Here is a 23,419-nt window from a genome sequence, read left to right as displayed (position 1 = left end):
AACCCCCCTTGTCTACGGGCCTGTAAAGTGCAATAAAGTAGGATAATTTATCAATTTAAAATGGCTATTACTCTCCTGTATCTGCATCCTTAAATTTGAGTATGAAGTCTTCGCCGCATACAGCGTTTTAATCTTTGATTTGCATAGATTATATACAAAAGTTTAACTTTTACTGTTCGATTCTTTAATAGACATGAACTTGGACAAATAAGGCCATGGGTAATTAGTTTCTCCATCTTCGGATTCTGCCGCCATGTCTTGCTCCATCATGGATAATGGATGGGTGTGTAGAACTTTAAATAACAACCCACTCCAGTAGGCTATATCCTTTACTTAATCATCAGACAATCACTTCTCAGTGAACTGTAAAGCCACGTGACATAACAATAGATGGCGGTTATGCCCAATTTTAGTTTGTGATCTAGTTAGCAGGTTTGTCAAACGCAAAACCGAATGAAGCTTTTGGTCGCGCTACACCGCTAATTGCCGTAGTAAGTATTTTGCTACTGGAAAAGCTACACTGTTTTAAAAGCAACTGAAATACTGTCAAGCTAAATTAGTAGCGTCACTACTTGTAGTTAGCTACTCCCCAACACTGGTGATTTTAACATGGCAGAATAGTAGAATGTAGAATAGAATTACCTTTTATAAGGTAGTCTTCATTTTATAGTGAGTGGTCAGGATTTCCTACATAGATTGCAACATTACAATTCATGTCTTTTGGGAGAAAAAATTACTCTTAATTATTAATCTCTTGTATTATCCTCTTGGAATTGCATTAAAAACCGCGTTGCGTAGTCATTAGCCGTCTTTGGAATGCCTTATGTTTATAGGGATTCTGAATAGTTTTTTAACCATGATTAAACCACTTTTTAAAACAAAAATTTATTCTTGTATTTTATGTCTATATTGTTCCAAATTAAACACCCATGGGGAGAAAAATTATGTTTATATAAAAGTAGCCAAGATAATACTGTTGACGAAGGCTCTATGACGTGGTCTTTGCGATGTTGGCATTTGAATAATCAAACTTTACTTGTTCGCGCACAGGGACACAGCAGGGATTGAGTGGACTCATGACGTGTCAGCTACGGAAGTGAAGCTGCAGAAGAACACACGCAAAATACCTTACTACCGGGGAATGGTTTAAGGATTAAAGTTAACGTAAACTGATATATATCTTCAAACATATCCCATTCCTATTCGGTTCTTATTGTCATTGGAAATGCTGACCAAATTTGAGACAAAGTCGGCCCGAGTGAAAGGTAAGATGTCTTCTCGAGCTAGCTTAACTTGACTGTTCTGTATACAGGAATTAATGCAGCACTTTCATGTACATCTATGTCTGATATAAATCGCCTTATAACGATACTGTTCACATCTAAACGTTGAATTGTTTCGTTATAGGCCATAGTCTTTTTCATGAGTGTTCATCCATTCAATTCTTGCTGCTTACAGTATGTCAGTCACCGTTAGCATAAAGCTCTTATTTGTTAGCCGGAGATATTGCAAGACATATTTAAATAAGACTTGTGCACGTTTAACGTCTCTGTAGTTTCCATACTTTCTTTTTGTTGGCACACTAAATGTATTACCTTTTTAAGATTCGTTTATGGTTGATGATATAGTTGACCTATGTTGTATGTTGGCAAAATTGACTCTAGCATAGACCGTCCATAATCTCTTATGATCTGTTTTAACTTTCTCACACCCCACACACACACACACACACACACACACACACACATACATACATATATATATACTGAATGTTTTGCCTTTTCCCTCGTTTAGGGTTGAGTTTCCACCCAAAGCGGCCATGGATTCTCACCAGTCTTCATAATGGTGTCATTCAGCTTTGGGACTATCGCATGTGTACTCTCATTGACAAGTTTGACGAGCATGATGGTATAGAACAGACAGCTAATCCTAAGCTAATTAATGACTGTATTGCCTCTTGTCATTTGTTTGGATATTTAATGATGTTGTAAATTGCCGTTTTTAGGTCCAGTCAGAGGGATTGACTTCCATAAGCAGCAGCCTCTGTTTGTGTCTGGAGGAGATGACTACAAGATCAAGGTTTGCTTCCTTCATTTAATGGCAAATACATTTTCCCCAGTGTTTGATTGAATTTAATTGTTTGACTCTGATTACTAGGTGTGGAACTACAAGCTACGTCGGTGTCTTTTCACTCTTCTTGGACATCTTGATTACATACGCACCACCTTCTTCCACCATGTGAGCATGGCACTTTTAACTTGTTGACACATTTGAATTTAATAATTGATGGCTTATAACGCATAGCACAAAAACTTAAGCTTCCATTTCTCTTCGTCAGGAGTATCCCTGGATCCTGAGTGCCTCAGATGATCAGACCATCCGCATTTGGAACTGGCAGTCCAGGACATGTGTATGGTAAATAGTTGAATCATTTTAAGTGCATATTGGTAGTCTATTCAAAGTGTTTTCTCTGATCTGAGCAATATTTAAATAATATTACTTTATTATAATGTTGAAACTGAGTCTCATATGTTCTCTCCTCTCTACAGTGTGCTGACCGGACATAATCACTATGTTATGTGCGCTCAGTTCCATCCCTCTGAGGACTTGGTGGTGTCGGCCAGCCTGGATCAGACTGTGCGCGTGTGGGATATTTCCGGTGAGGAGGTGTGGGACAGGATGGAGTGGTTTGGGAAGGCTGGGGAGGTGGGAATGGAGGGAGAAGATTGAGAAAGAGAAAAGCTGCCAAATGGCTCACTCTTTCTCATCTCCTCTTTCTACAGTGTGTACAGAACAAACTCTGTGGGCTCTTAAGCAAAAACACCTTTCACACTCTGTAACATGTAAAAGCATTGAGACATTTTCTAATGATTGATACTGAACCCTCTAAATCTATTAGTGATATTCTTGGTATATATTTATAAAGGAATATTCCTGGTTTAATACAAGTTAAACTCAATTGGCAGCATTTGTTTTTGCATTTTGACTCCTCCATCCTTTTCTTTAAAAAAAGACAAATATGTGAGGTATTTACTATAGAAGTGAATAGGGCCACTTTTTAGAGGGTTTAAAGGCAAAAATGTGAAGTTTATAATTTTATAACCGGGCTTACATTAATACTTCGTTATTTAAAGTTGTTTAAATTGTCATTTTTACAGCTGTTTTAAGGTTGTAGGATTTTTTGACATCGTCATGCAACGACGTTGTAAAATTGGCTTTAATTTTACATAGAAAGGGTAGGTAAGTGATATTATAATACTAAAATCACGTTAACACACACATTCTTTATGTCTCGTGGCTATATTTTTGAAATAGTGAGTATTTTTAGGTTTATGGATTGGCCCATTCACTTCCATTGTAAGTGCGTCACTGTCATTGTGGTAATCAGTATTCTGCCACAAATGCTGTCTTTTGAGCTTAACTTGTTTTAAACTTTGAATATTCCTTTAATTGCATATGAGCACCTGTTCAAAATGTTTTCTTAAGAAAGGAGATTTTTAGAGGTGTTTTTGTAATTTTGCATGTATTAATGAAATTGTCCTCCTTTGATTTCATTGCTCAACACCTTTCTTGCTCATTGCTCATTGACCATTTAACCTGCTTCTGTCTGCACTTTCCAAAACACTTCCCTTTCCTAAACCCTTAGTACACAGTACAGAAAATGCACAATGTTCTTGCTCTGTCATGTCTTTCCTTCACATACGAATGAAAGCTGTGGAAGTAAATTTTTCTCATACAATTTTCTAATGTAAAACAGCTGCATGGTCCATATAAAGACATGCAATGTAATTGTGTGAAATATTGACACCTAAGTTTTAGTGGAGTTCTCTTTTGGTATTACGCATGTTTGACTGACAAGTGCATTGACCGCTTTAACACCTTTTGGAAGAAATCTTAACAAAACTCTATGACCATGTCACTTATTACACATACATTACTATGCATAATTATCCCCTATTTTTAACATAAACAACAGTATTATGTATATCCCTAGCTTTGATCTGAAATTCAAATATTTAATGGTTAAATATATGGTTCTAAATAGCAGTATTGTGAAGTATATACTGCATCTCTTTACATCATGTAAGTCTTAGATTTGTAACATGAAAAAAGATTTGTCATTTAATCATTAAATGACACTTAACATTGCTTGAAAGCATGATTGAAGCCATCTATCAGTTCATTACAATGTGCTAACAAATGCATGAGTATATCTCACTCCTCACGCCAATTGCCCCTCCAGATAACTTTTTGTCACGCTCCACCACCATTCAATCAACCAGTCAGTTCCATCCCTGCTCACTTCCTGTAAATCTCCCATGCCCATCCGGAAACATCCACATCTGTACATTGGTTGCTAGCTCTCCTTTTGTTGGACTTTTATGCATTCAGGACCTGTTTGTAGTGCTTGGATCACAGACACACATTCTGCTTTCATTTCCTTTAAACATTCCTCTGTGTCCTGACCTGAATGAAGCTGATTATCTCTCTTTCATTGATTACATTTATTCACACAATCAGAAGTTTATTTTATTTTTTATTTTTAAGAACTTAACCCAAAAGGGAAGGGATACTTAACCCAAAAATGAACATTACCAATGTTCCAAACTCATATTACTCTTGTATCTTCCATGTAACACAAATGGAGACATCAGCCAGAATTTTAAGAGCTGACAGCTGCAGTCACAATTATTTTTCTCCTACAGGTGAAACTCGAAAAAATTAGAATATCGTGCAAAAGTTCATTAATTTCAGTAATTCCACTTAAAAGGTGAAACTAATATATTATATAGACTCATTACAAGCAAAGTAAGATATTTCAAGCCTTTATTTGATATAATTTTGATGATTATGGCTTACAGCTTATGAAAACCCCAAATTCAGAATCTCAGAAAATTAGAATATTACAAGAAATCAATAAAAAAAAGGATTTTAAATACAGAAATGTCGGCCCTCTGAAAAGTATAATCATGCATATGTACTCAGTACTTGGTTTGGGCCCCTTTTGCATTAATTACTGCCTCAATGCGGCGTGGCATGGATGCTATCAGCCTGTGGCACTGCTGAGGTGTTATGGAAGACCAAGATGCTTCAATAGTGGCCTTCAGCTCTTCTGCATTGTTTGGTCTCATGTCTCTCATCTTTCTCTTGGCAATGCCCCATAGATTCTCTATGGGGTTCAGGTCAGGCGAGTTTGCTGGCCAATCAAGCACAGTAATACCATGGTCATTGAACCAGGTTTTGGTACTTTTGGCCGTGTGGGCAGGTGCCAAGTCCTGCTGGAAAATGAAGTCAGCATCTCCATAAAGCTTGTCTGCTGAAGGAAGCATGAAGTGCTCTAAAATGTCCCGGTAGACGGCTGCGTTGACTCTGGACTTAATAAAGCACAGTGGACCAACACCAGCCGATGACATGGCTCCCCAAACCAACACAGACTGTGGAAACTTCACACTGGACTTCAAGCATCTTGGATTGTGTGCCTCTCCATTCTTCCTCCAGACTCTGGGACCTTGGTTTCCAAATGAGATGCAAAATTTTCTCTCATCAGAAAAGAGGACTTTGGACCACTGAGCAACAGACCAGTTCTTTTTTTCTTTAGCCCAGGTAAGACGTTTGACATTTAAAGCCCATGTCCAGGACCCGCCTGTGTGTGGTGGCTCTTGATGCAGTAACTCCAGCCTCAGTCCACTCCTTGTGAAGCTCCCCACACATTTGAATGGCCTTTTCCTGACAATCCTCTCCAGGCTACGGTCATCCCTGCTGCTTGTGCACCTTTTTCTTCCACACTTTTCCCTTCCACTTAACTTTCTATTAATGTGCTTTGATACAGCACTTTGAGAAAATCCAACTTCTTTTGCAATTACCTTTTGAGGCTTTCCCTACTTGTGGAGGGTGTCAATGATGGTTTTCTGCACAACTGTCAGGTCAGCAGTCTTCCCCATGATTGTGAATTCAACTGAACCAGACTGAGAGACCATTTAAAGGCTCCGGAACCCTTTGCAGGTGTTTAGCTGATTAGAGTGTGACACTTTGAGCCTACAATACTGAACCTTTTCACAATATTCTAATTTTCTGATTAGAATATTAGATAAGCTGTAAGCCATAATCATCAAAATTATATCAAATAAAGGCTTGAAATATCTTACTTTGCTTGTAATGAGTCTATATAATATATTAGTTTCACCTTTTAAGTTGAATTACTGAAATTAATGAACTTTTGCACGATATTCTAATTTTTCGAGTTTCACCTGTATAATAAGTGAATGGTGACTGAGGCTGTAAGTTACTAATATTCTACATCTCTTTTTGGGTTTCACAGAAAAGTCATACAGGTGAATATGAGGGTGAACAAATGATGCCAGAATTTTCATTTCTGACTATCTTTAAAGGTTTTGATTGTTGTCTTTATCAATTAGGTGGGGTTGCTTATGGTAAAATGTACTATATGTTTAGAACAAATGGAGGACGTATGTTGTGTTTGTTTTCTAGTACCTGTAAATGTTTAGCAGTCCAACAAAATTTTTACTATGACTGTTTTTACAATGAGTAGCTGTTTTAATGTTGTTCCTCTCTCTTCCCTCCCTGGTATGTGGGTGTTCCTGTGTAACTTGTAAACATCTCCCTTGTGTGTGTGTCGGGACTGTATATGTTGCTACCAGGTCTGAGAAAGAAGAACCTGTCTCCAGGTGCTGTGGACGCAGAGGTGCGTGGCATCTCTGGGGTCGACCTGTTTGGGGCCTCTGATGCAGTAGTGAAACATGTTCTGGAGGTAACAATATCATGGCATCGATCTGAAAATAATTCAGACCCCATTTTTGTGTTTTGAAATTAGGTCTGTTGGTTTATGAAAGTTGAACGAAATGAATGAATGAACAAACAAATTGTATTTGCTCTGTTCTCAGGGTCATGATAGAGGAGTAAACTGGGCAGCCTTCCATCCCAGCATGCCTCTCATTGTATCAGGAGCAGATGACCGCCAAGTCAAGATCTGGAGGATGAACGGTAGAGTTGTCAACAGGGCTGAAAAACCAAAGTTTTTACTGAAATATTACCAAAATTCTAATTATATTTAAACTTTAAAGATGCTATTTCAGGTAAAGGGAAAATCTACAATACATGATGTGGTCTCCAATGTCCAACAGAGGGCACAACAAATCAATATAAACCAGTCATTAATGTGTCAGGTTGTTAAAGGGATATGTCACCCAAAAATGAAAATTCTCTCATCATTAATCACCCTCATGCCATCCCAGATGAGTATGTGTTTCTTTCTTCTGCTGAACACAAAAATATAATTTTAGAGAATAACTCCGCTCTGTAGGTCCATACCATGCAAGTAAATGTGACCATGCCTTTCAAGCTCAAAAAATAATAAAAGTAAAATTAAATTCATTCATCAGTCTCCAGTGGTTTAATCCATGTTTTCTGAAGCAATTCAGGTGGATTTGGGTGAGAAAAGACCAAAGTATAACTAATTATATCTAGGGCTGCCCCCCCAAAAGATTGACCTAGTGGACTAGTAGGCGTTAGTTTAAGCAATTAGTCGACTAGTTGTCACACTTTTATGATATTCATTTAATTACTTATATAATATGTTGAGGATTATCAGAATATGGTTTGAGTTCCAGGGCTGAGAAAGAATGTTATAAGTAACATCGCTAACACTGTTCTACATTACAGAGAAATACTAAACCGTAATAATTAGCCTTTAAAATATACATTTTGCAAGCGCACAAGCTAAGCGAGCCGCAGCGACACCGGCAAAAGTGGTAATTATTCTGAATGTGTTGGAAAAACCAGCAAGGAGACTGTCTGAACATTTTGTTAATTTATAGAGAGAAATGCACATTAGGGTTTTGCCGACAGACGATGATCTCGGTGATCGCAATAGCTGATGCCTTTTGATGGTGTCAAGATGATATTTGGCTTGTTTTCCCATTAATGTATACTAGTATTATTAGGCTATTGTTATTATCAAATTAATATTACAAATAATTTGCCTGTAGACATGCAGAAACACGCTTGAAGACGAAATTGCAGAGTGCTAGATGGTGCTATATACAACTGGAGTCGGATGGAATATATTTATGCTGACTTTATCTGCTTTTTGATGCTTCAAAAATCTTAACACATTCACTTGCATTGTATGGAACTACAGAGCTGAGAAATTCTTTGTTTGTGATCTGCAGAAGAAAGTAAGTCTTACGGATCTTAGAAGGCACGAGGGTGAGTAAATGATGAGAGAATTTATTTAATTTTTGGGTGAACTATCCCTTTAACAAAAGTGAGGAAACTGATAAAGTCAAAAGATTTGGATGCTCATAAGATCAAGCCAAGGCAGAGTCGAGACTCAACTGCCAAAGACCTTCACCTATGGGGCCGTTCACTCAAGCATGTCCTTCTTTTTCAATGAAAACATGCGCTAGATGCCGTATTTGACTGTTGTGTCCTGTCTAGCTGTTTTTTGTTTTGTTTTTCTGAGTCTTGTTGGAGGGGTGATGCATTTTTTTTTAAATGCTGTGCCAATTTAAGAGACTGATAACAATTTTAGAGAGGGAAAATTCACTGATTACCGATATGTGGCCGATATAGTTTAGTTTTGAGCTGGAATGAAAACAGACATTCTCTATGTGGATTTTGTACTGATATGACTATGCAATGGTATTCAGAAGGCTCCTTTCTTAAACAAATTTTTATCAAAGAATATTTTACATTATTATTGTACATAGTCAACAAATTCTAGAAATGAACACTGAGAAAATAAATAAATACAAATACAACAAATAGCTTTAAAACATCAATACTGTATGTTCAGTATCAGTCAGTTGCTGACCATTTAAATAAAGAATAAATAAAAATACAATAAATAGCCAAATAAAAATCAGTATGTATGTTTAGTATCATTCCAATGCTGACCATTAAAATAAAGAATACATTGAAATAAAAATAAATAGCTAAATAAACATCAGTACTGTATGTTTATTATTAGTCAAATGCTGACTATATTAATACAGCAGCAGTGTTACACCGTATTCTGCTATACAAGTTCAGGGGAAACTTTCAATGGTGGAAAAACATGTTTACACATTAGTTTTCATTCAACTGTCAAGGGATGAAATTAGCTACAGTGTTAGCTAGTTAGCTATGAGCTCACTGTCACAGAGAGCAAAAAAATTGACTTTATTTACTTTGCTGCATTGCGTCTCACCAACTAGGTAACAACATGGTGTGAAATCTACACTCGCCAGACACAATCCACCACTGCACTGTTGTCTGCTGAGCTGCAAAAAGATGCTCTGATATTTACCTTTCAATCTGATACATTACTTACTGCACTGACAAACTATAGCTGTCTAACATAACAAACAGATGTGGTATGGTTGTCAGGGACTGGGTTAGCATTATATTAGTTATATTGATAATGGAAAATGATGGGGTTATTGTTTATTAACTTCACAAACTAGTTAGCAACTTACCGAGAAGAGACTGCTTAACTCCACCCAGTCTGCAGAGCCACCGTCAGTTCAGTCAGCTCTGTAAACAGTGGAGTTGTAGCACACCCTGCTGGACAAACTACATTATGACACCAATTCTAAAGCATTGTTTTCTGCATTATATGTTCTGAAAAAAGTTTTCATATCTGCGCATATCAGTAAACATATATGCCGATACCAATAAATACGGTCAGGCACTATTTAAAATGCATCTTGTGACTCCTGCATTCTGTTTTATACGTTTCACTACGTCTGATTTAGCCCAAGAATGAGATCGGTCTGAACAGCCCATAAGTCATCATCAGTGCACACATCCAAATTTCAGGGACTCATTTAAGCATTTGAATGTGTATTTTTATCTTAAATTTCATGAATATTTTTATTTGAACGGCAAGTGTTCACAATCTCATTGTTCTTTTTTGAAAAGTTGCTGTAATAAAATTTTTTACTTTGTGTTTGTATACAAAATCCAAAGGCATTTGTGGTATTACATGTATAGAAAATGTTTTTTTACTGGAAAAGTTTGCGTTTTAATTAAGTGTTTTTTTGTCAATAATCCCTTCCTGTTTTGTTTTGCAGAGTCAAAAGCTTGGGAGTTGGACACCTGCAGGGGGCACTACAACAACGTGTCCTGTGCTGTGTTCCACCCTCGTCAGGAACTTATCCTGTCAAACTCTGAGGACAAGAGCATCCGCGTGTGGGACATGTCCAAGAGGACAGGTGTCCAAACATTCCGCAGAGACCACGACCGTTTCTGGGTGCTGGGAGCTCACCCCAATCTCAACCTGTTTGCTGCTGGTAGGATACAATTTATAGTTATTTAGATAAGTGATTTTAGTTTAGAAATAGAATGCATTTAATTGTAATTTTGTCACCGTCTCAGGTCATGACAGTGGGATGCTAGTGTTTAAGCTAGAACGGGAGCGTCCAGCCTATGCCGTTTACGGTAACATGCTGTACTATGTAAAAGATCGCTTCCTGCGTCAGCTTGATTTCAATAGCAGCAAGGATACGGCCGTCATGCAGCTCCGCAGGTGTGTGGATTTCTGTCATTTGAAGTGAATGTTGATGTTTCTTCAAAAGGTTTAGTCCAATTTAACTCTCATCAAATGTCTGTATTATATTCTCAGTGGATCAAAATTCCCAGTGTTCAGCATGTCCTACAACCCTGCAGAAAATGCTGTGCTGTTGTGCACTGTGAGTAATATAGAATTTCATTGATGAGACTGAAGTCTGTTCTGTTCTCTATCTAGGTACATACAGAGCTGTGAAAAAGTATCCCCACCCCACTTTTCTTTCTACAGTATTTTTGTGTATTTTTCTTACTAAATTGTTTTAGGTCTTTAAACGAGATATAGCATAAAACAAAGGCAACCTGAGTAAACACAAAATACAGTTTTCAAATATAATTATTTTTTATTGAAGCAAAATCTATATTACCCATGTGAAAAACGAACTGCCCCCTTATACTTAACAGCTGGTTGTGCCACCTTTTGCAGCAACAACTGCAACCAAATGCTTCCAAGATCAGTCTTTCACTTTACTGTGGTGGAATTTAGGCCCAGTCTTCTTCGCAGAACTGCTTTAGTTCAGCCTTTAAGGTCCTGCCACAGCATCTCAATCGGGTTCAAGTCAGGACTTTGTCTAGGCCACTCCAAAACTTTAATTTAGCTTCTTTTGAGCCATTCAGATGTGAACTTAGTCCTATGCTTTGGATTGTTGTCTTGCTGCATAATCCAGTTGCGCTTGAGCTTCAACTCACAGACTGATGACCAGACTTTCTCCTTTAGGATTTTATGGTAGAAAGCAGAATTCATGTTTCCCTCAATTATTGCAAGTCGCCCTGGGCCTGAAGCAGCAAAGCATCCCCACACCATCACACTACCACCACCATGCTTGACTGTAGGTATGATGTTCTTTTTGTGGAATTCTAGGTTTGATTTAAGCCAGATGTAACGGGACCCCTGTCTTACAAACAGTTCAACTTTTGACTCATCAGTCCACAGAACATTCTCCCAAAAGGTTTGAGGATCATCAAGGTGTGTTTTGGCAAATTTCTGACGAGCCTTAATAATCTTCTTTAGCAGTGGTTTTTGGATTGCCACTCTGGCATTTTTGGCCAGTGTCTTTCAGATAGTGGAGTCATGAACTGTGAACTTTATTAATGCGAGAGAGGCCTGCAGTTCCTTGGATGTTGTCCTTGGCTTTTTTGTGACTTCCTGGATGAGTTGTCTCTGTGCTCTTGGAGGAATTTTGGAAGGTCGGCCACTTCTGGGAAGGCTCAGTACTGTGCCAAGTTTTCTCCATTTGGAAATAATGGCTCTCACTGTGGTTCGTTGGAGTCCCAGAGCCTTTGAAATAATAGCTTTGTAACCTTTTTTAGAGTAATCATCATCATTTCTGGAATTTCTTTTGACCTTGGCATAGTGTGCTACTGGATGAGACATTTTAGCCAACTTCATGCTGCTGAAAAAGTTCTATATATGTGTTTATTTGATTGAACTGGGCTGGTATTAATCAGGTTTGAGTGTATCTAGTCCTGCTGAACCCCATTATGAATGCGGTTTCATAGATTTGGGGATTTAATAACAAAGGGGCGAATACATTTTCATACAGGACCAGTTGGTATTTGATAACTTTTTTGCTTCTATAAATAACATTATCATTTAAAAACTGTATTTTGTATTTACTCTTATTTATAATCTTTATTTTTTATTTTATTTTTTTTAAACATTTTATGTTAGAGTTGTTTGGTTTTTGTAAACAATTTAGTATGAGATGTACACATAAACGGAAGAAATCAGGATGGGAGCAAATACGTTTTCACAGCACTGAATGTGTAATTTAATTCCTCTTATCCTCCAGAGAGCAACTAACCTGGAAAACAGCACATACGACCTGTACTCCATTCCCAGAGAGAGCGACACACAGAATCCTGATGGTAAAATTTTGCCATTTGTTCTCTGATTTCCAAAACCAATCACAAAAGTCTTTAATTTCATGTACTTTACAACTTGATGAGCAGTTTTCAGTCTTGCATAGTTGTTCAGTATTTGTCTGATTGTTTTTAGCTCCTGAGGGGAAGCGCTCCTCTGGCCTGACTGCAGTTTGGGTTGCCAGGAACCGTTTCGCTGTGCTCGATCGCATGCACTCAGTAAGTGATTGGCTATAACATGCTGTTAAAACTGAATAGGTTTGTCATAATTACTGTAATCTGACAATCATACATTTCTAGTCAAGTTTTATTTATTTTTTTCTTGATCCTTACTCTTTTCCACCCCAGCTGCTGATAAAGAATCTAAAGAACGAGATTGTGAAGAAGGTACAGGTACCGAGTTGTGAGGAGATCTTCTACGCTGGAACAGGATCCTTGTTGCTGCGGGATGCTGAAGGAGTCACTCTGTTTGACGTGCAGCAGAAGCGCTCCCTCGCCACAGTTAAAATTGCTAAAGTCAAATATGTGGTGTGGAGCACTGATGCCAACCATGTGGCTCTGCTGTCCAAACATGGTACTGCAAACCCTCTAGTTGATTGAATGCATAGCGATCATGAATCTGCTCTAAATTATAGGGCTGGACTATAAAACTATATATATATATTTATCTGAAATTTTTTATTTTCAATATCGATGAATTTTCATATCAATATCGAAACTTTTTATAAATTTTCTATATTTAGCCAATGTTCTACATATAGTCGATCTGATCAGATACATAAAATTATTTAGTTGTGTATCGACCAAGACACAGTGACAACGCAATAAATAACATCGACTGAACACAACAGCAAATCTGACATCAAATCCATTGCTGTTTATTTATTTAGTTTAGTTTTTTTCACAAATGTTCTCGAGTGATGATCTTGTGATGTTTATTGGTGTTTGGCAATCCAGCTTTTGGTGCTTTACGGTCACCTACTGAGCTTTAGTGTGGAGCGTCACAAGAAAGTCTTTCAGTGGAGTCAAACATCAGCTGAAGATGATTAAATTGCAAAAATGTCATCAAAGAGGCCACTCAACCTTTTATGTTTAAACATGGCTTACCCTATGTACTTGTAAACATTCATTCTTGAGTTGTAACAAACATGTGGAAAAAATTCCTCTCCCATTAATGGTATGAAATGTATATCGTGCTAAATATCGATATCGAACGATATGAAAAACATATTGCGATAATATATTTGGCCATATCGCTCAGCCCTACTGCATAATATGTTGAATATTTAGCTTTAGATTTGGATTACTGAATACGTTTTTTTTTCCTGGTATGTAAGCAACAACCCTACATGTTGATATTGAATTGACTCATTGCTTTGTCAACGTATCTGACCCTCTGCTCTGGCCTTTTCAGTCATCATGATCTGCAACAAGAAGTTGGAGAGCCTGTGCAACATCCATGAGAATATTAGAGTGAAGAGCGGTGCTTGGGCTGAGAATGAAGTCTTCATCTACACCACCTCCAACCACATCAAATATGCTCTCACATCCGGGTACTGCACCAACATCCATACACGCAACAAAGATTTATTAAACTTACTGTTGTGACGTTTTAGCTATTTTTGCCAGAAAATGGAGTGTTTCAAATAAATCTTTTTCTCTCAGTGATCATGGTATAATCCGCACATTGGATCTACCAATCTATGTAACAAGAGTTAGGGGCAACAGTGTCTACTGTCTGGATCGTGATTGCAGACCACGAGTGCTCAACATTGACCCCACAGAGTACAAATTCAAACTGGCTCTGGTCAATCGCAAATACGAGGAGGTTAGTGTGTATTCTGGACAATGTAACTCGCATCTTTTTTCTTCTGCTTCTTTATAGATTTTGTTTTACACCTCTTATTCTTAATGATTTATGTATTTCTACTCATAAATTCCTCAGGTTCTTCATATGGTGCGCAATGCTAAACTGGTAGGCCAGTCCATCATTGCCTACCTGCAGAAGAAGGGCTATCCAGAGGTTGCGCTACACTTCGTAAAGGACGAGAAGACTCGCTTTAGTTTGGCCTTGGAGTGTGGAAACATTGAGGTATGCAGGAGTGACATTTATAGAAGCTGAAATTAATAAATTCACCATTAAACTTCATTGTGTTCATGCTTGATGTGTTTCCGTTTCTGCAGGTGGCGCTGGAGGCAGCAAAAGCCCTGGATGAACGTAGCTGTTGGGAGCGTCTTGGCGAGGCTGCTCTTCTACAGGGTCATCACCAGGTTGTGGAGATGTGCTACCAGAGAACCAAGAATTTTGACAAGCTCACCTTCTTGTACCTCATTACTGGCAACCTGGCCAAGCTGAGGAAGATGATGAAGATTGGTGAGAGAGAAGAAGTGAATATGTGTGTGAAATGGATTCCAAGTATTGTTTTAATGTGGTGTCTGATTGTGTTACAGCTGAGATAAGGAAAGACATGAGTGGGCACTATCAGGGCGCTCTCTATCTGGGTGATGTCAGCGAGCGTGTGCGAATCCTGAAGAATTGTGGACAGAGTGAGTGCGGTCACTGCTTCTTCCTGTACAAACTCATATGCCACATATACAAGCATAATCTCAGTTTGTATCACGCATGTTCTCAGAGTCTTTGGCTTACCTGACTGCTGCCACTCATGGAATGGATGAGGAGGCTGAGGCCCTTAAAGAGACATTTGACCTGGAGAAAGAAATGGTATGATCTGTTCTTTTATACCATCAGAGACAAATATACATGAACATTTGCAGATGCCCAGAATGATTGAGTGGTGGATTCCTTTCATGTGCAGGTGCCAGAGATGGATCCCAACGCTCAGCTGTTGCAACCACCACCTCCCATCAACCCCCTGGACACTAACTGGCCTCTGCTCACTGTCTCCAAGGGCTTCTTTGAGGGAGCCATTGCTGCCAAAGGTGACTGGCTTGGGGTACTTTTACTAGCTCATAGTGGTTTACTAGGGATGGGATGATATATATGGTTGGCTCACAATTCGGTTCGATATATGATATGAGGTTATATCATATATGGTTTTTTTTCCCACACATTTTATTTTGTCACATACTCGCAGGCACACGCAGTGTCCTGGATTATTAACTGGATAGAACTGTTTTTTATTTAGTGGATCTGTAATATTTGTGATTAAAATTAATATTACTTTTTTATTTGAATGTATAGAACAGAAAGGATATTATTATATATATATATATATATATATATATATATATATATATAAGACGCATTATTCAATAAGTACCACTAAGTGGGGTGCAAGATCTCATCTTTGATGGACACACATTACACGGAAGAAATTTATTTTAATCAAGCACATTTCAACAAAACAAAGTGATTTTTCATGATATTCCAGTTCTTAAATTTCTAAAACCTAAATTCAAGCACTTTAAGCGCTTCAAGGACCTTGTGTGAACCCTGTAAACAGTGTAGAAGAAAGTTCAGTATGGGTAAAATCGAGCGATAAAGACATTATGATGTTTGATGGGTCATTTAATTTATGATCGCATGGACAGAAAACAATGTTGCAAATGTTTTAATATTGAGTTTTGCCTTTAATATGGTTCTTCATTTTTTTGGATATATCAAAATTCGATATATCGTCCCATCCCTATGGTTTACAAGAACCTCTGAAGTTTGATAAAACTAATATTGGACAAATACCTTCTCTGTGTTTGTGTTTTGAGTAGGACGAGCAGGACAGATGGTTGCTGACCTGGATATGGATGCTCCAGGAGGAGAAGGCTGGGGAGAGGATGCAGAACTTCATCTGGATGAAGGTATTTCTTTTTTTCTCACTCTACAAGCATCGCATTTACTATTGCACCTATTTGAGCTAAGGGATTTGAACAAAGATTTAACTTGTGCTATCATTTTATCTATAGGGTTGAGAACCGAGAACCGTTCTACCCAAAAATGAAAAGCTCTCATTATTCACTTACTTTGATGCCATCACAGATGTACTGGCAAATGTGTAATTCTATTATAAGGACCTGACAGAGCTCTATTTTCTTCTAAAAATCTTTATTTGTGTACTGCTGAAGAAAGATAGTAATACACATCTGGGATGGCATCAGGGTAAGTGAATAATGAGAGAATATTTGGGTGAACTATTCCTTTAAAGGATTTCTCAATTTAGCAACATACTGCAGAGGACAGTAAAAACAATAAGAATTGCATTTCTCATTTTCAAATAATTCTTCCTCAAAAGTAGTAAAAGAGTATCTGGAATCATTACTGGAACCATTAAGGAATCGGAATCGTTAAATTCCTTACGTTTCCCACCCCTTATTATTTATTCTATCTAATTTGAGATTTTTGCCTGATGGATAAAAGGGTGCAAAAAAATCCCAATTGAATGTCCTTTCATACATTTTTGCTCTCATCCCTCATTATTTCTCTATTCAGACGGATTCATGGATGCTCAAGAGGGATTGGGAGATGAGGGAGCTATCGGGAAAGAGGATGGTGGAGGCTGGGAAGTTGAGGAAGATCTGGACCTCCCTCCAGAACTGGTGAGTCCCCAGTCTATTGTAAAGGGCTGAATGTCATCTTATGTCTGGAATTGGACTTGAATAATAATCAGAGTAACCATATATATATTTTTGTGTTTCCCTCATTCAATAGGATGTACCTGCTCTTGGTGGAGGTGGTGCAGAGGGAGAAGGTTTCTTTGTGCCGCCCACTAAGGGCACAAGTCCCACCCAGATGTGGTGCAACAACTCTCAGCTGGCTGTGGATCACATGCTAGCTGGATCCTTTGAAACCGCTATGAGGGTAAAGATGATTTAACCCTAAATAATAAAACTTTCCCACAGTTGGCTTTGACAAACACTAAACTGGCTTCTTACCTCAAATATCTCAAAGGTATTTGAGGCTGGAAGGAATACATTCACAGTCATGAAAAACCTGGAAATATCAGGGAATATTAAAATAGTGATGTCCTGTAAAAGCAATGGAAATTGAATACAATCTTAATAGTAATTGAAAGTTCATGGAAGGTTTAGTAACACTTTGCATTAAGGTTCCATTTGTTAAAATTAGCTAACGTGAATGAACAATAAACAATACTTTTACAGCATTTATTAATCTTGTTAATGTTAATTTCAACAAATAGTAATAAATTTTTAAAATAATGTTAATACACTATGAACTAACAATGAACAAGTGTATTTCTATTAACTAACATAAAACTAAATTATAATAATGTATATTGTTTGTTGTTGGTTTATGACACCTTATGCATTAATGTTTATGAATGGAAACTTATTGTAAAGAGTTACTGACATTTCTATAATGTTAAATCTAATAATTCCAAGGAATGGTATCTGATATACAAATTGAAAACTGCCTCAGCATCCACCATTAAAATTATTTAGAAAATCCTCTCTTTTTAAAATTATTTTGAAAATCCATTAATCAAAAGCAACTGGAAATGGCATTGAAAATAGATGGAAATTAATTTAATTTAATTTTAATTTAATTGATCAATTGTCACACATTATACATACATTTCTGCATATACATGGTGAAATTATTTATTTTTTCACATATCCCAGCTAAGCTAAGCTAAGCTAAGCTGGGGTCAGAGTGCAGGGTCAGCCATGATACGGCGCCCCTAGAGCAGATAGGTTCAAGGGCCTTGCTCAAGGGCCCAACAGTGGTGTCTTGGTGGTGTTGGGGCTTGAACCCCTGACATTCTGATCAGTAACCCAGAGCATTAACCGCTGAGCCACCACTGCCCTGTAATTTGTTATTTGTAAACAGGAGTAGGAACCCTGTATGTAGTTGATGTTTCTTTGCTGTCGCTTATACTTTCATTCTCTGTGTTCCACAGTTACTACACGACCAGGTTGGTGTGGTTCAGTTTGGGTCCTATAAGCAGCTCTTCATGCAGACTCGGTCTCGAGGCCGCACCTGTTACCTGGGCCTCCCGTCTCTGCCGTGCCTACACAGTTACCCCCAGAGGAATTGGAAGGACAGTGGGGCTAAAGGGGGACTGCCTGCTGTGGGCTTGCGTCTCTCTGACCTCATTTCACGTCTGCAGCAGTGCTATCAGCTGACCACAGCAGGACGTTTTGAGGAAGCTGTTGAACGTTTCAGAGTCATTCTGCTCTCAGTACCGCTGCTTGTTGTCGATAACAAACAAGAGATCGCAGAGGTGTGTGTGTGTGTGTGTGTGTTTTTTTTATTATTATTATTTAAAAAAAAACATTTTTTTATGGGGTTTTGATTCAGGAGTAGTTGAATGTTTTGACTATTAAATGTCCACTTTACTTTTGCTCAGGCACAGCAGCTGATCACTATCTGTAAAGAGTATATTGTTGGCCTCACCATGGAGACAGAGAGGAAGAAACTTCCTAAAGACTCACTTGATCAACAGAAGAGGCTGTGTGAGGTATGTGTACTTTGGATTATTTTCAAATATTCGATTTTATGCGTTAATGCAGTGTTTCTCAACTGGTGGGTCAAACCCAAAAGTGGGTAGCAGTTCTATTGGGACTGTGTCGCGGACCACAGGGAAAGAACAATGACGTGGTTCTCACATTAATGATATTTCGGCAGCCGTACAAGTGATAGCCTATTTAGGACTGCCGAGGAGAATTAATGATAATCTCGCAATAAGCTAACGGCTTCTCATCTGCACTTTCGCACGAGTATAATGGAACCAGCTTGCAATCATGATCTACTCTTCTTTCTGGCACGTGCGTGCAGCGACCAGGCTTGTGGAGCTCAGACCTCAAAACTGATGTGACCAATTTAAATTCTAGTGAGACTTTTCTAGTTTAAAGCATTACAGAGGAAGTCAAGTCGAATTTCTCGAACAGTAGGCTGCCCTGCCATGCCAAACAGCACTGAGGAGGAAAAGAGCAACACTGTTATGCGCTAAAAATAAAATCATTACACATCATCACCTTTACAAAATTGTTTAACGATTTTACATGAGTAAAAGTAACGGATATATTTTGATAAAATGTTATAGTTTCATATGAAATAATCTTAATGTAGAATCTATTAGACCTCATTTTATATCAACAGTGGTAGTTGTAGTTAAAGTTTCAAGATGGGTTTCAACTAGTACTTATTTTTTCATAAATGCTATAATTGATTCCCCTTTCAGCCTCCGGCTCTGCCTCTAGCATAGAGGGCGTGTTGGGATTTAGGAGTTCTTCAAATTGTTCCTTCCACCGCCCAATAACCTCCTCGGTTGAGGTCAACAGCATCCCATCTTTGCTGTATACAGCTTGGATGGTTCCCCGTTTCCTCCCCTTAAGGTGGCAGACGGTTTTCCAGAAGCACTTTGGTGCAGACTGAAAGTCCTTCTCCATGGCTTCTCCGAACTTTTCCCACACCCACTGCTTTGCCTCCCTCATGTCCGAGGCCGCAGCCCTTCAGGCCTGTCGGTACCTTGCAACTGCCTCCGTAGAACTCTGGGACAACAAATCCCGGAAGGCCTCTTTCTTCAGTCGGACTGCTTCCCTGACCACCAGTGTCCACCACGGTGTTCGAGGGTTACCATCCCTTGCGGCACCTAAAACCTTGAGGCTGTCCACCACGGCTTCGGCAATGGAAGCTTTGAACATTGCCCACTCCGGTTCAATGTCCCCAACCTTAGCTTTCTTATTCTATTTATTTTCAAAAGGGAGAATTTTTTACACATACTTCCATTTAAAAAAAATGGTTGCAGGTTTCAATTATAATAAAGCGTTTGTATGAAGAAAAAAAAAAGCCTTTCCGTTTTCACTCATTGTCACTGTATCTGCTAATCATTGTATCTGCTAATAATTATTGTGTAAAACTGTATACTGTGATACCGTGAAACCGTGATATTTTCTGAGACTGTTATCATACTGTGAAAATCTCATACCGTTGCAACCCTAGAATGAACTTGGTGTTGTCTTTACATATAATAATATTTCTTCTCCATGTGTGTGTATTAGATGGCAGCATATTTCACACACTGCAGTTTGCAGCCTATCCACATGGTGTTAGTATTGAGAACAGCACTCAATCTTTTCTTCAAACTCCGTAACTTCAAAACAGCTGCAGGATTTGCTCGCCGTCTACTCGAGCTGGGCCCCAAACCAGAAGTGGCACAACAGGTAATAAATAATGTGTGGGGGTTATAAACTGGTGGCCAAATGTTTGGAATAATGTACAGATTTTGCTCTTATGGAAAGAAATTGGTACTTTAATTCACCAAAGTGGCATTCAACAGACCACAATGTATAGTCACATAATGTAAAACAATTTCAGAACTTATTAAACTACTTCAAGGAGTTCTCATAATAAAATCCTCGACGTGCAGCAATGACAGCTTTGCAGATCCTTGGTATTCTTGCTGTCAGTTTGTCCAGATACTCAGGTGACATTTCACCCCATACTTCCTGTAGCACTTGCCATAGATGTGGCTGTCTTGTTGGGCACTTCTCATGCACCTTACAATCCCACAAAAGCTCAATGGGGTTAAGATCCATAACACTCTTTTCCAATTATCTGTTGTCCATTGTCTGTTTCTTTGCACACTCTAACCTTTTCTTTTTGTTTTTCTGTTTCAAAAGTAACTTTTTCCTTTGCAATTCTTCCCATAAGGCCTGCCCCCCTGAGTCTTTTCTTTACTGTAGCAATTTAGCATGATTACTCAAGGATAAGGTGTTGGAGTGATGACTACTTGAAATGGGGCATGTCTAGATTTCACCAAAAATAACTTTTCAAGTAGCGATGGAGCTGTTTTTTTTACATCAGTAATGTCCTGATTATAATTTGTGATCAGTTGAATGCCACTTTGGTGAATTAAAGTATCAATTTCCTTCTGAAAAAGCTAAATCTGTACATTATTCTGTCATTTTGGCCACCAGTGTACTTTGGGGAAAAAAATTTACCATGCATGTTAGTTACATTTGAAAGATTACTTTAATCTTTAAAGTAAAGCCCCTAAAAAGGGTTTTGTATAGTGTGTTTAATTATTTGTAGCTTTATTTAAAAACAGTAGAAGTAAATGTTTTGTCCTCATTTGCATAACTGGGTTCTGTGTCCTCATTTGCATAACTGGGTTCTCTGTCTCAACATGATTTTGCCAAGGTGATCCTGCATTAACATCCTTTGTTGGTCCTGGAACATAATTTCTATCAGACAATCATAGGCCAAACCTGTCCCGTAATCTTAATGGTCTGGTTCACCCAGAAATTATCATTTTCATATAATTTACTCGCCATAATACCGCCTCAAACTCGTATGACTTTGTTTCTTCAGTGGAACACAAACTGATATATTTTGACGTATTTGTGTGTTTTTGTATGAACAATGCAAGTCAATGGGATCCATAACTTTCAAGCTACAAAAAAAAAGCCCCATGAAACAGACCAAAATTTAAATTCAGTGCAAGTCAGTGGGTTCCATTCCTTTCAAACTCCTAAAAAGCTCCAAGTAACAGACCAAAATGTACAGTAAGTCTAATGCAAGTCAATGGGATCCATAACTTTCAAGCTCCAAAAAAATAAAAAGCCCCAAGGAACAGACCAAAATTTTAATCCAATGCAAGTCAATATCGTCCATAACATTCAAGCTACAAAATAAAACCTTTAAGAAACATTTTGACATCTGCAGTCTCCTTGACATATTATTGAGAACTTGTTCACACTTCCTTGCACTTGACACATGTCTGTGTACAGTGTATGTTAAAAGTTATGGACCCCATTGACTTGCAATGTGTGGAAAACACCACATCAAAGATCCTTCAAAATATCTTCATTTGTGTTCCACAGAAGAAAGTCATACAAGTTTGAGACCACATAAGGTTGTGTAAATGATAATAGAATTATAATTTTTGGGTGACCTGTCCCTTTAACCCTAACTACAAACTACCCCTAAAATGAGAGGAAAAGGGCAGGCTGATAAAATTGTTCTAAATGCCCCTGACCATGAAATCTGATTGAGTGATAAGGATGTTGTTACACCAGGAACACGCCTTGTTTAAAGTGGTTTTCCCAAGTATGTAATGAGGTTTGTCTGTGGTGCAATCTTGCCGTTTTCCCCATTTGCTCATAACCTATTGTTTTCCATTTTTGCTTTCGTAGACACGAAAGATCCTTGCAGCATGTGAGAAGAACTTGACAGATGCTCATCAACTGAACTACGACCCCCACAATCCCTTTGACATCTGCGCAGCCTCCTACACTCCCCTGTACCGTGGGCGACCAGTAGAGAAGTGTCCCCTGTCTGGAGCCTGCTACTGTCCCAAATACAAAGGAGAGGTCTGCAGGGTCACACAGGTTAGTGCTCAGCCCTCATAAGAATGCTAAAAATGCAAACTGCTGCACAGATAGTTTATTGAAGAAAACTCTTAAATGGTCAGTATGTGAAAGTAATTTAGAATTAATAATATTTGTCTTGATCATGAAATTCTGTAAACTTAAGAATCAATTTAATTGAATTTTCTGTCTCTCTTTTGTTTCCTAGGTAACTGAGATCGGTAAAGATGCGATTGGATTGCGTGTCAGTCCACTACAGTTCCGATGATCTAATTGAATGAAACATGAATCAACATGAATGAAAAGTGGATGTGCTTCTCTCCTACATTCTATTTACCTTCATAACGTGAAGTAATTTTCATGTGATCAGAGCTAAAGAACATGAGAAAATACCTTCATGCTTAACTATTCTGTCTGTGACTGTCCTTTGCGTTATTATATATGAGGTCTCAATAATATCTTTATTCTCAATTTACAGAGGGTGTATTCCCCTTCTTTAATCTTAAATCTCTGACACTGTTATAAACTGCAATCATGCCTTATAAGCATATTGCAACAAGCTTTCCTTTCCTGTCAAACTCTTGAAATATTGAAATAAAATTATGGTAAATTAATATGTTGTACAAAATATTATTTTCTTTACATTAACTACGAAAGATTTAACTTATATAGGCATTCATACATTTCTAAACCTGGATAAATA

The 23,419-nt window shown here is 38.1% G+C and overlaps 1 protein-coding gene across 1 annotated transcript; it reads left to right on the top strand.

Annotated features, from left to right (window-relative positions):
- The first annotated feature begins 347 nt into the window (after nucleotides 1–347).
- Nucleotides 348–23,343, top strand: LOC127649091 (coatomer subunit alpha-like). The gene is made up of 30 exons (XM_052134018.1): nucleotides 348–491; nucleotides 1,051–1,265; nucleotides 1,795–1,908; nucleotides 2,006–2,079; nucleotides 2,158–2,238; nucleotides 2,339–2,415; nucleotides 2,550–2,659; nucleotides 6,660–6,769; nucleotides 6,903–7,002; nucleotides 10,074–10,292; nucleotides 10,378–10,528; nucleotides 10,625–10,691; nucleotides 12,360–12,435; nucleotides 12,566–12,648; nucleotides 12,778–13,003; nucleotides 13,844–13,982; nucleotides 14,095–14,257; nucleotides 14,375–14,521; nucleotides 14,614–14,803; nucleotides 14,881–14,976; nucleotides 15,063–15,151; nucleotides 15,246–15,369; nucleotides 16,156–16,245; nucleotides 16,874–16,980; nucleotides 17,093–17,242; nucleotides 18,303–18,626; nucleotides 18,753–18,863; nucleotides 20,407–20,568; nucleotides 22,543–22,737; nucleotides 22,925–23,343. Exons 2-30 carry the CDS (start codon nucleotides 1,226–1,228, stop codon nucleotides 22,982–22,984), a joined length of 3,675 nt encoding a protein of 1,224 aa, XP_051989978.1. The 5' UTR covers nucleotides 348–491; nucleotides 1,051–1,225; the 3' UTR covers nucleotides 22,985–23,343.
- The last annotated feature ends 76 nt before the right edge of the window (nucleotides 23,344–23,419 follow it).

This window comes from Xyrauchen texanus, chromosome 9, assembly GCF_025860055.1.
Source record: "Xyrauchen texanus isolate HMW12.3.18 chromosome 9, RBS_HiC_50CHRs, whole genome shotgun sequence".
Taxonomy (NCBI): Eukaryota; Metazoa; Chordata; class Actinopteri; order Cypriniformes; family Catostomidae; genus Xyrauchen; species Xyrauchen texanus.
The sequence above is the reverse complement of the archived record's forward strand: the minus strand, read 5'-3'. Positions and strand labels throughout refer to the sequence as shown.

Excerpts from the sequence above, each read along its gene's own strand:
- LOC127649091 (XM_052134018.1), top strand. The coding sequence starts at position 1,226 with ATGCTGACCAAATTTGAGACAAAGTCGGCCCGAGTGAAAG. Across the intron at positions 14,522-14,613 it reads TGGAGTGTGGAAACATTGAG|GTGGCGCTGGAGGCAGCAAA; the intron begins GTATGCAGGAGT and ends CCGTTTCTGCAG. Across the intron at positions 22,738-22,924 it reads AGGTCTGCAGGGTCACACAG|GTAACTGAGATCGGTAAAGA; the intron begins GTTAGTGCTCAG and ends TTTGTTTCCTAG.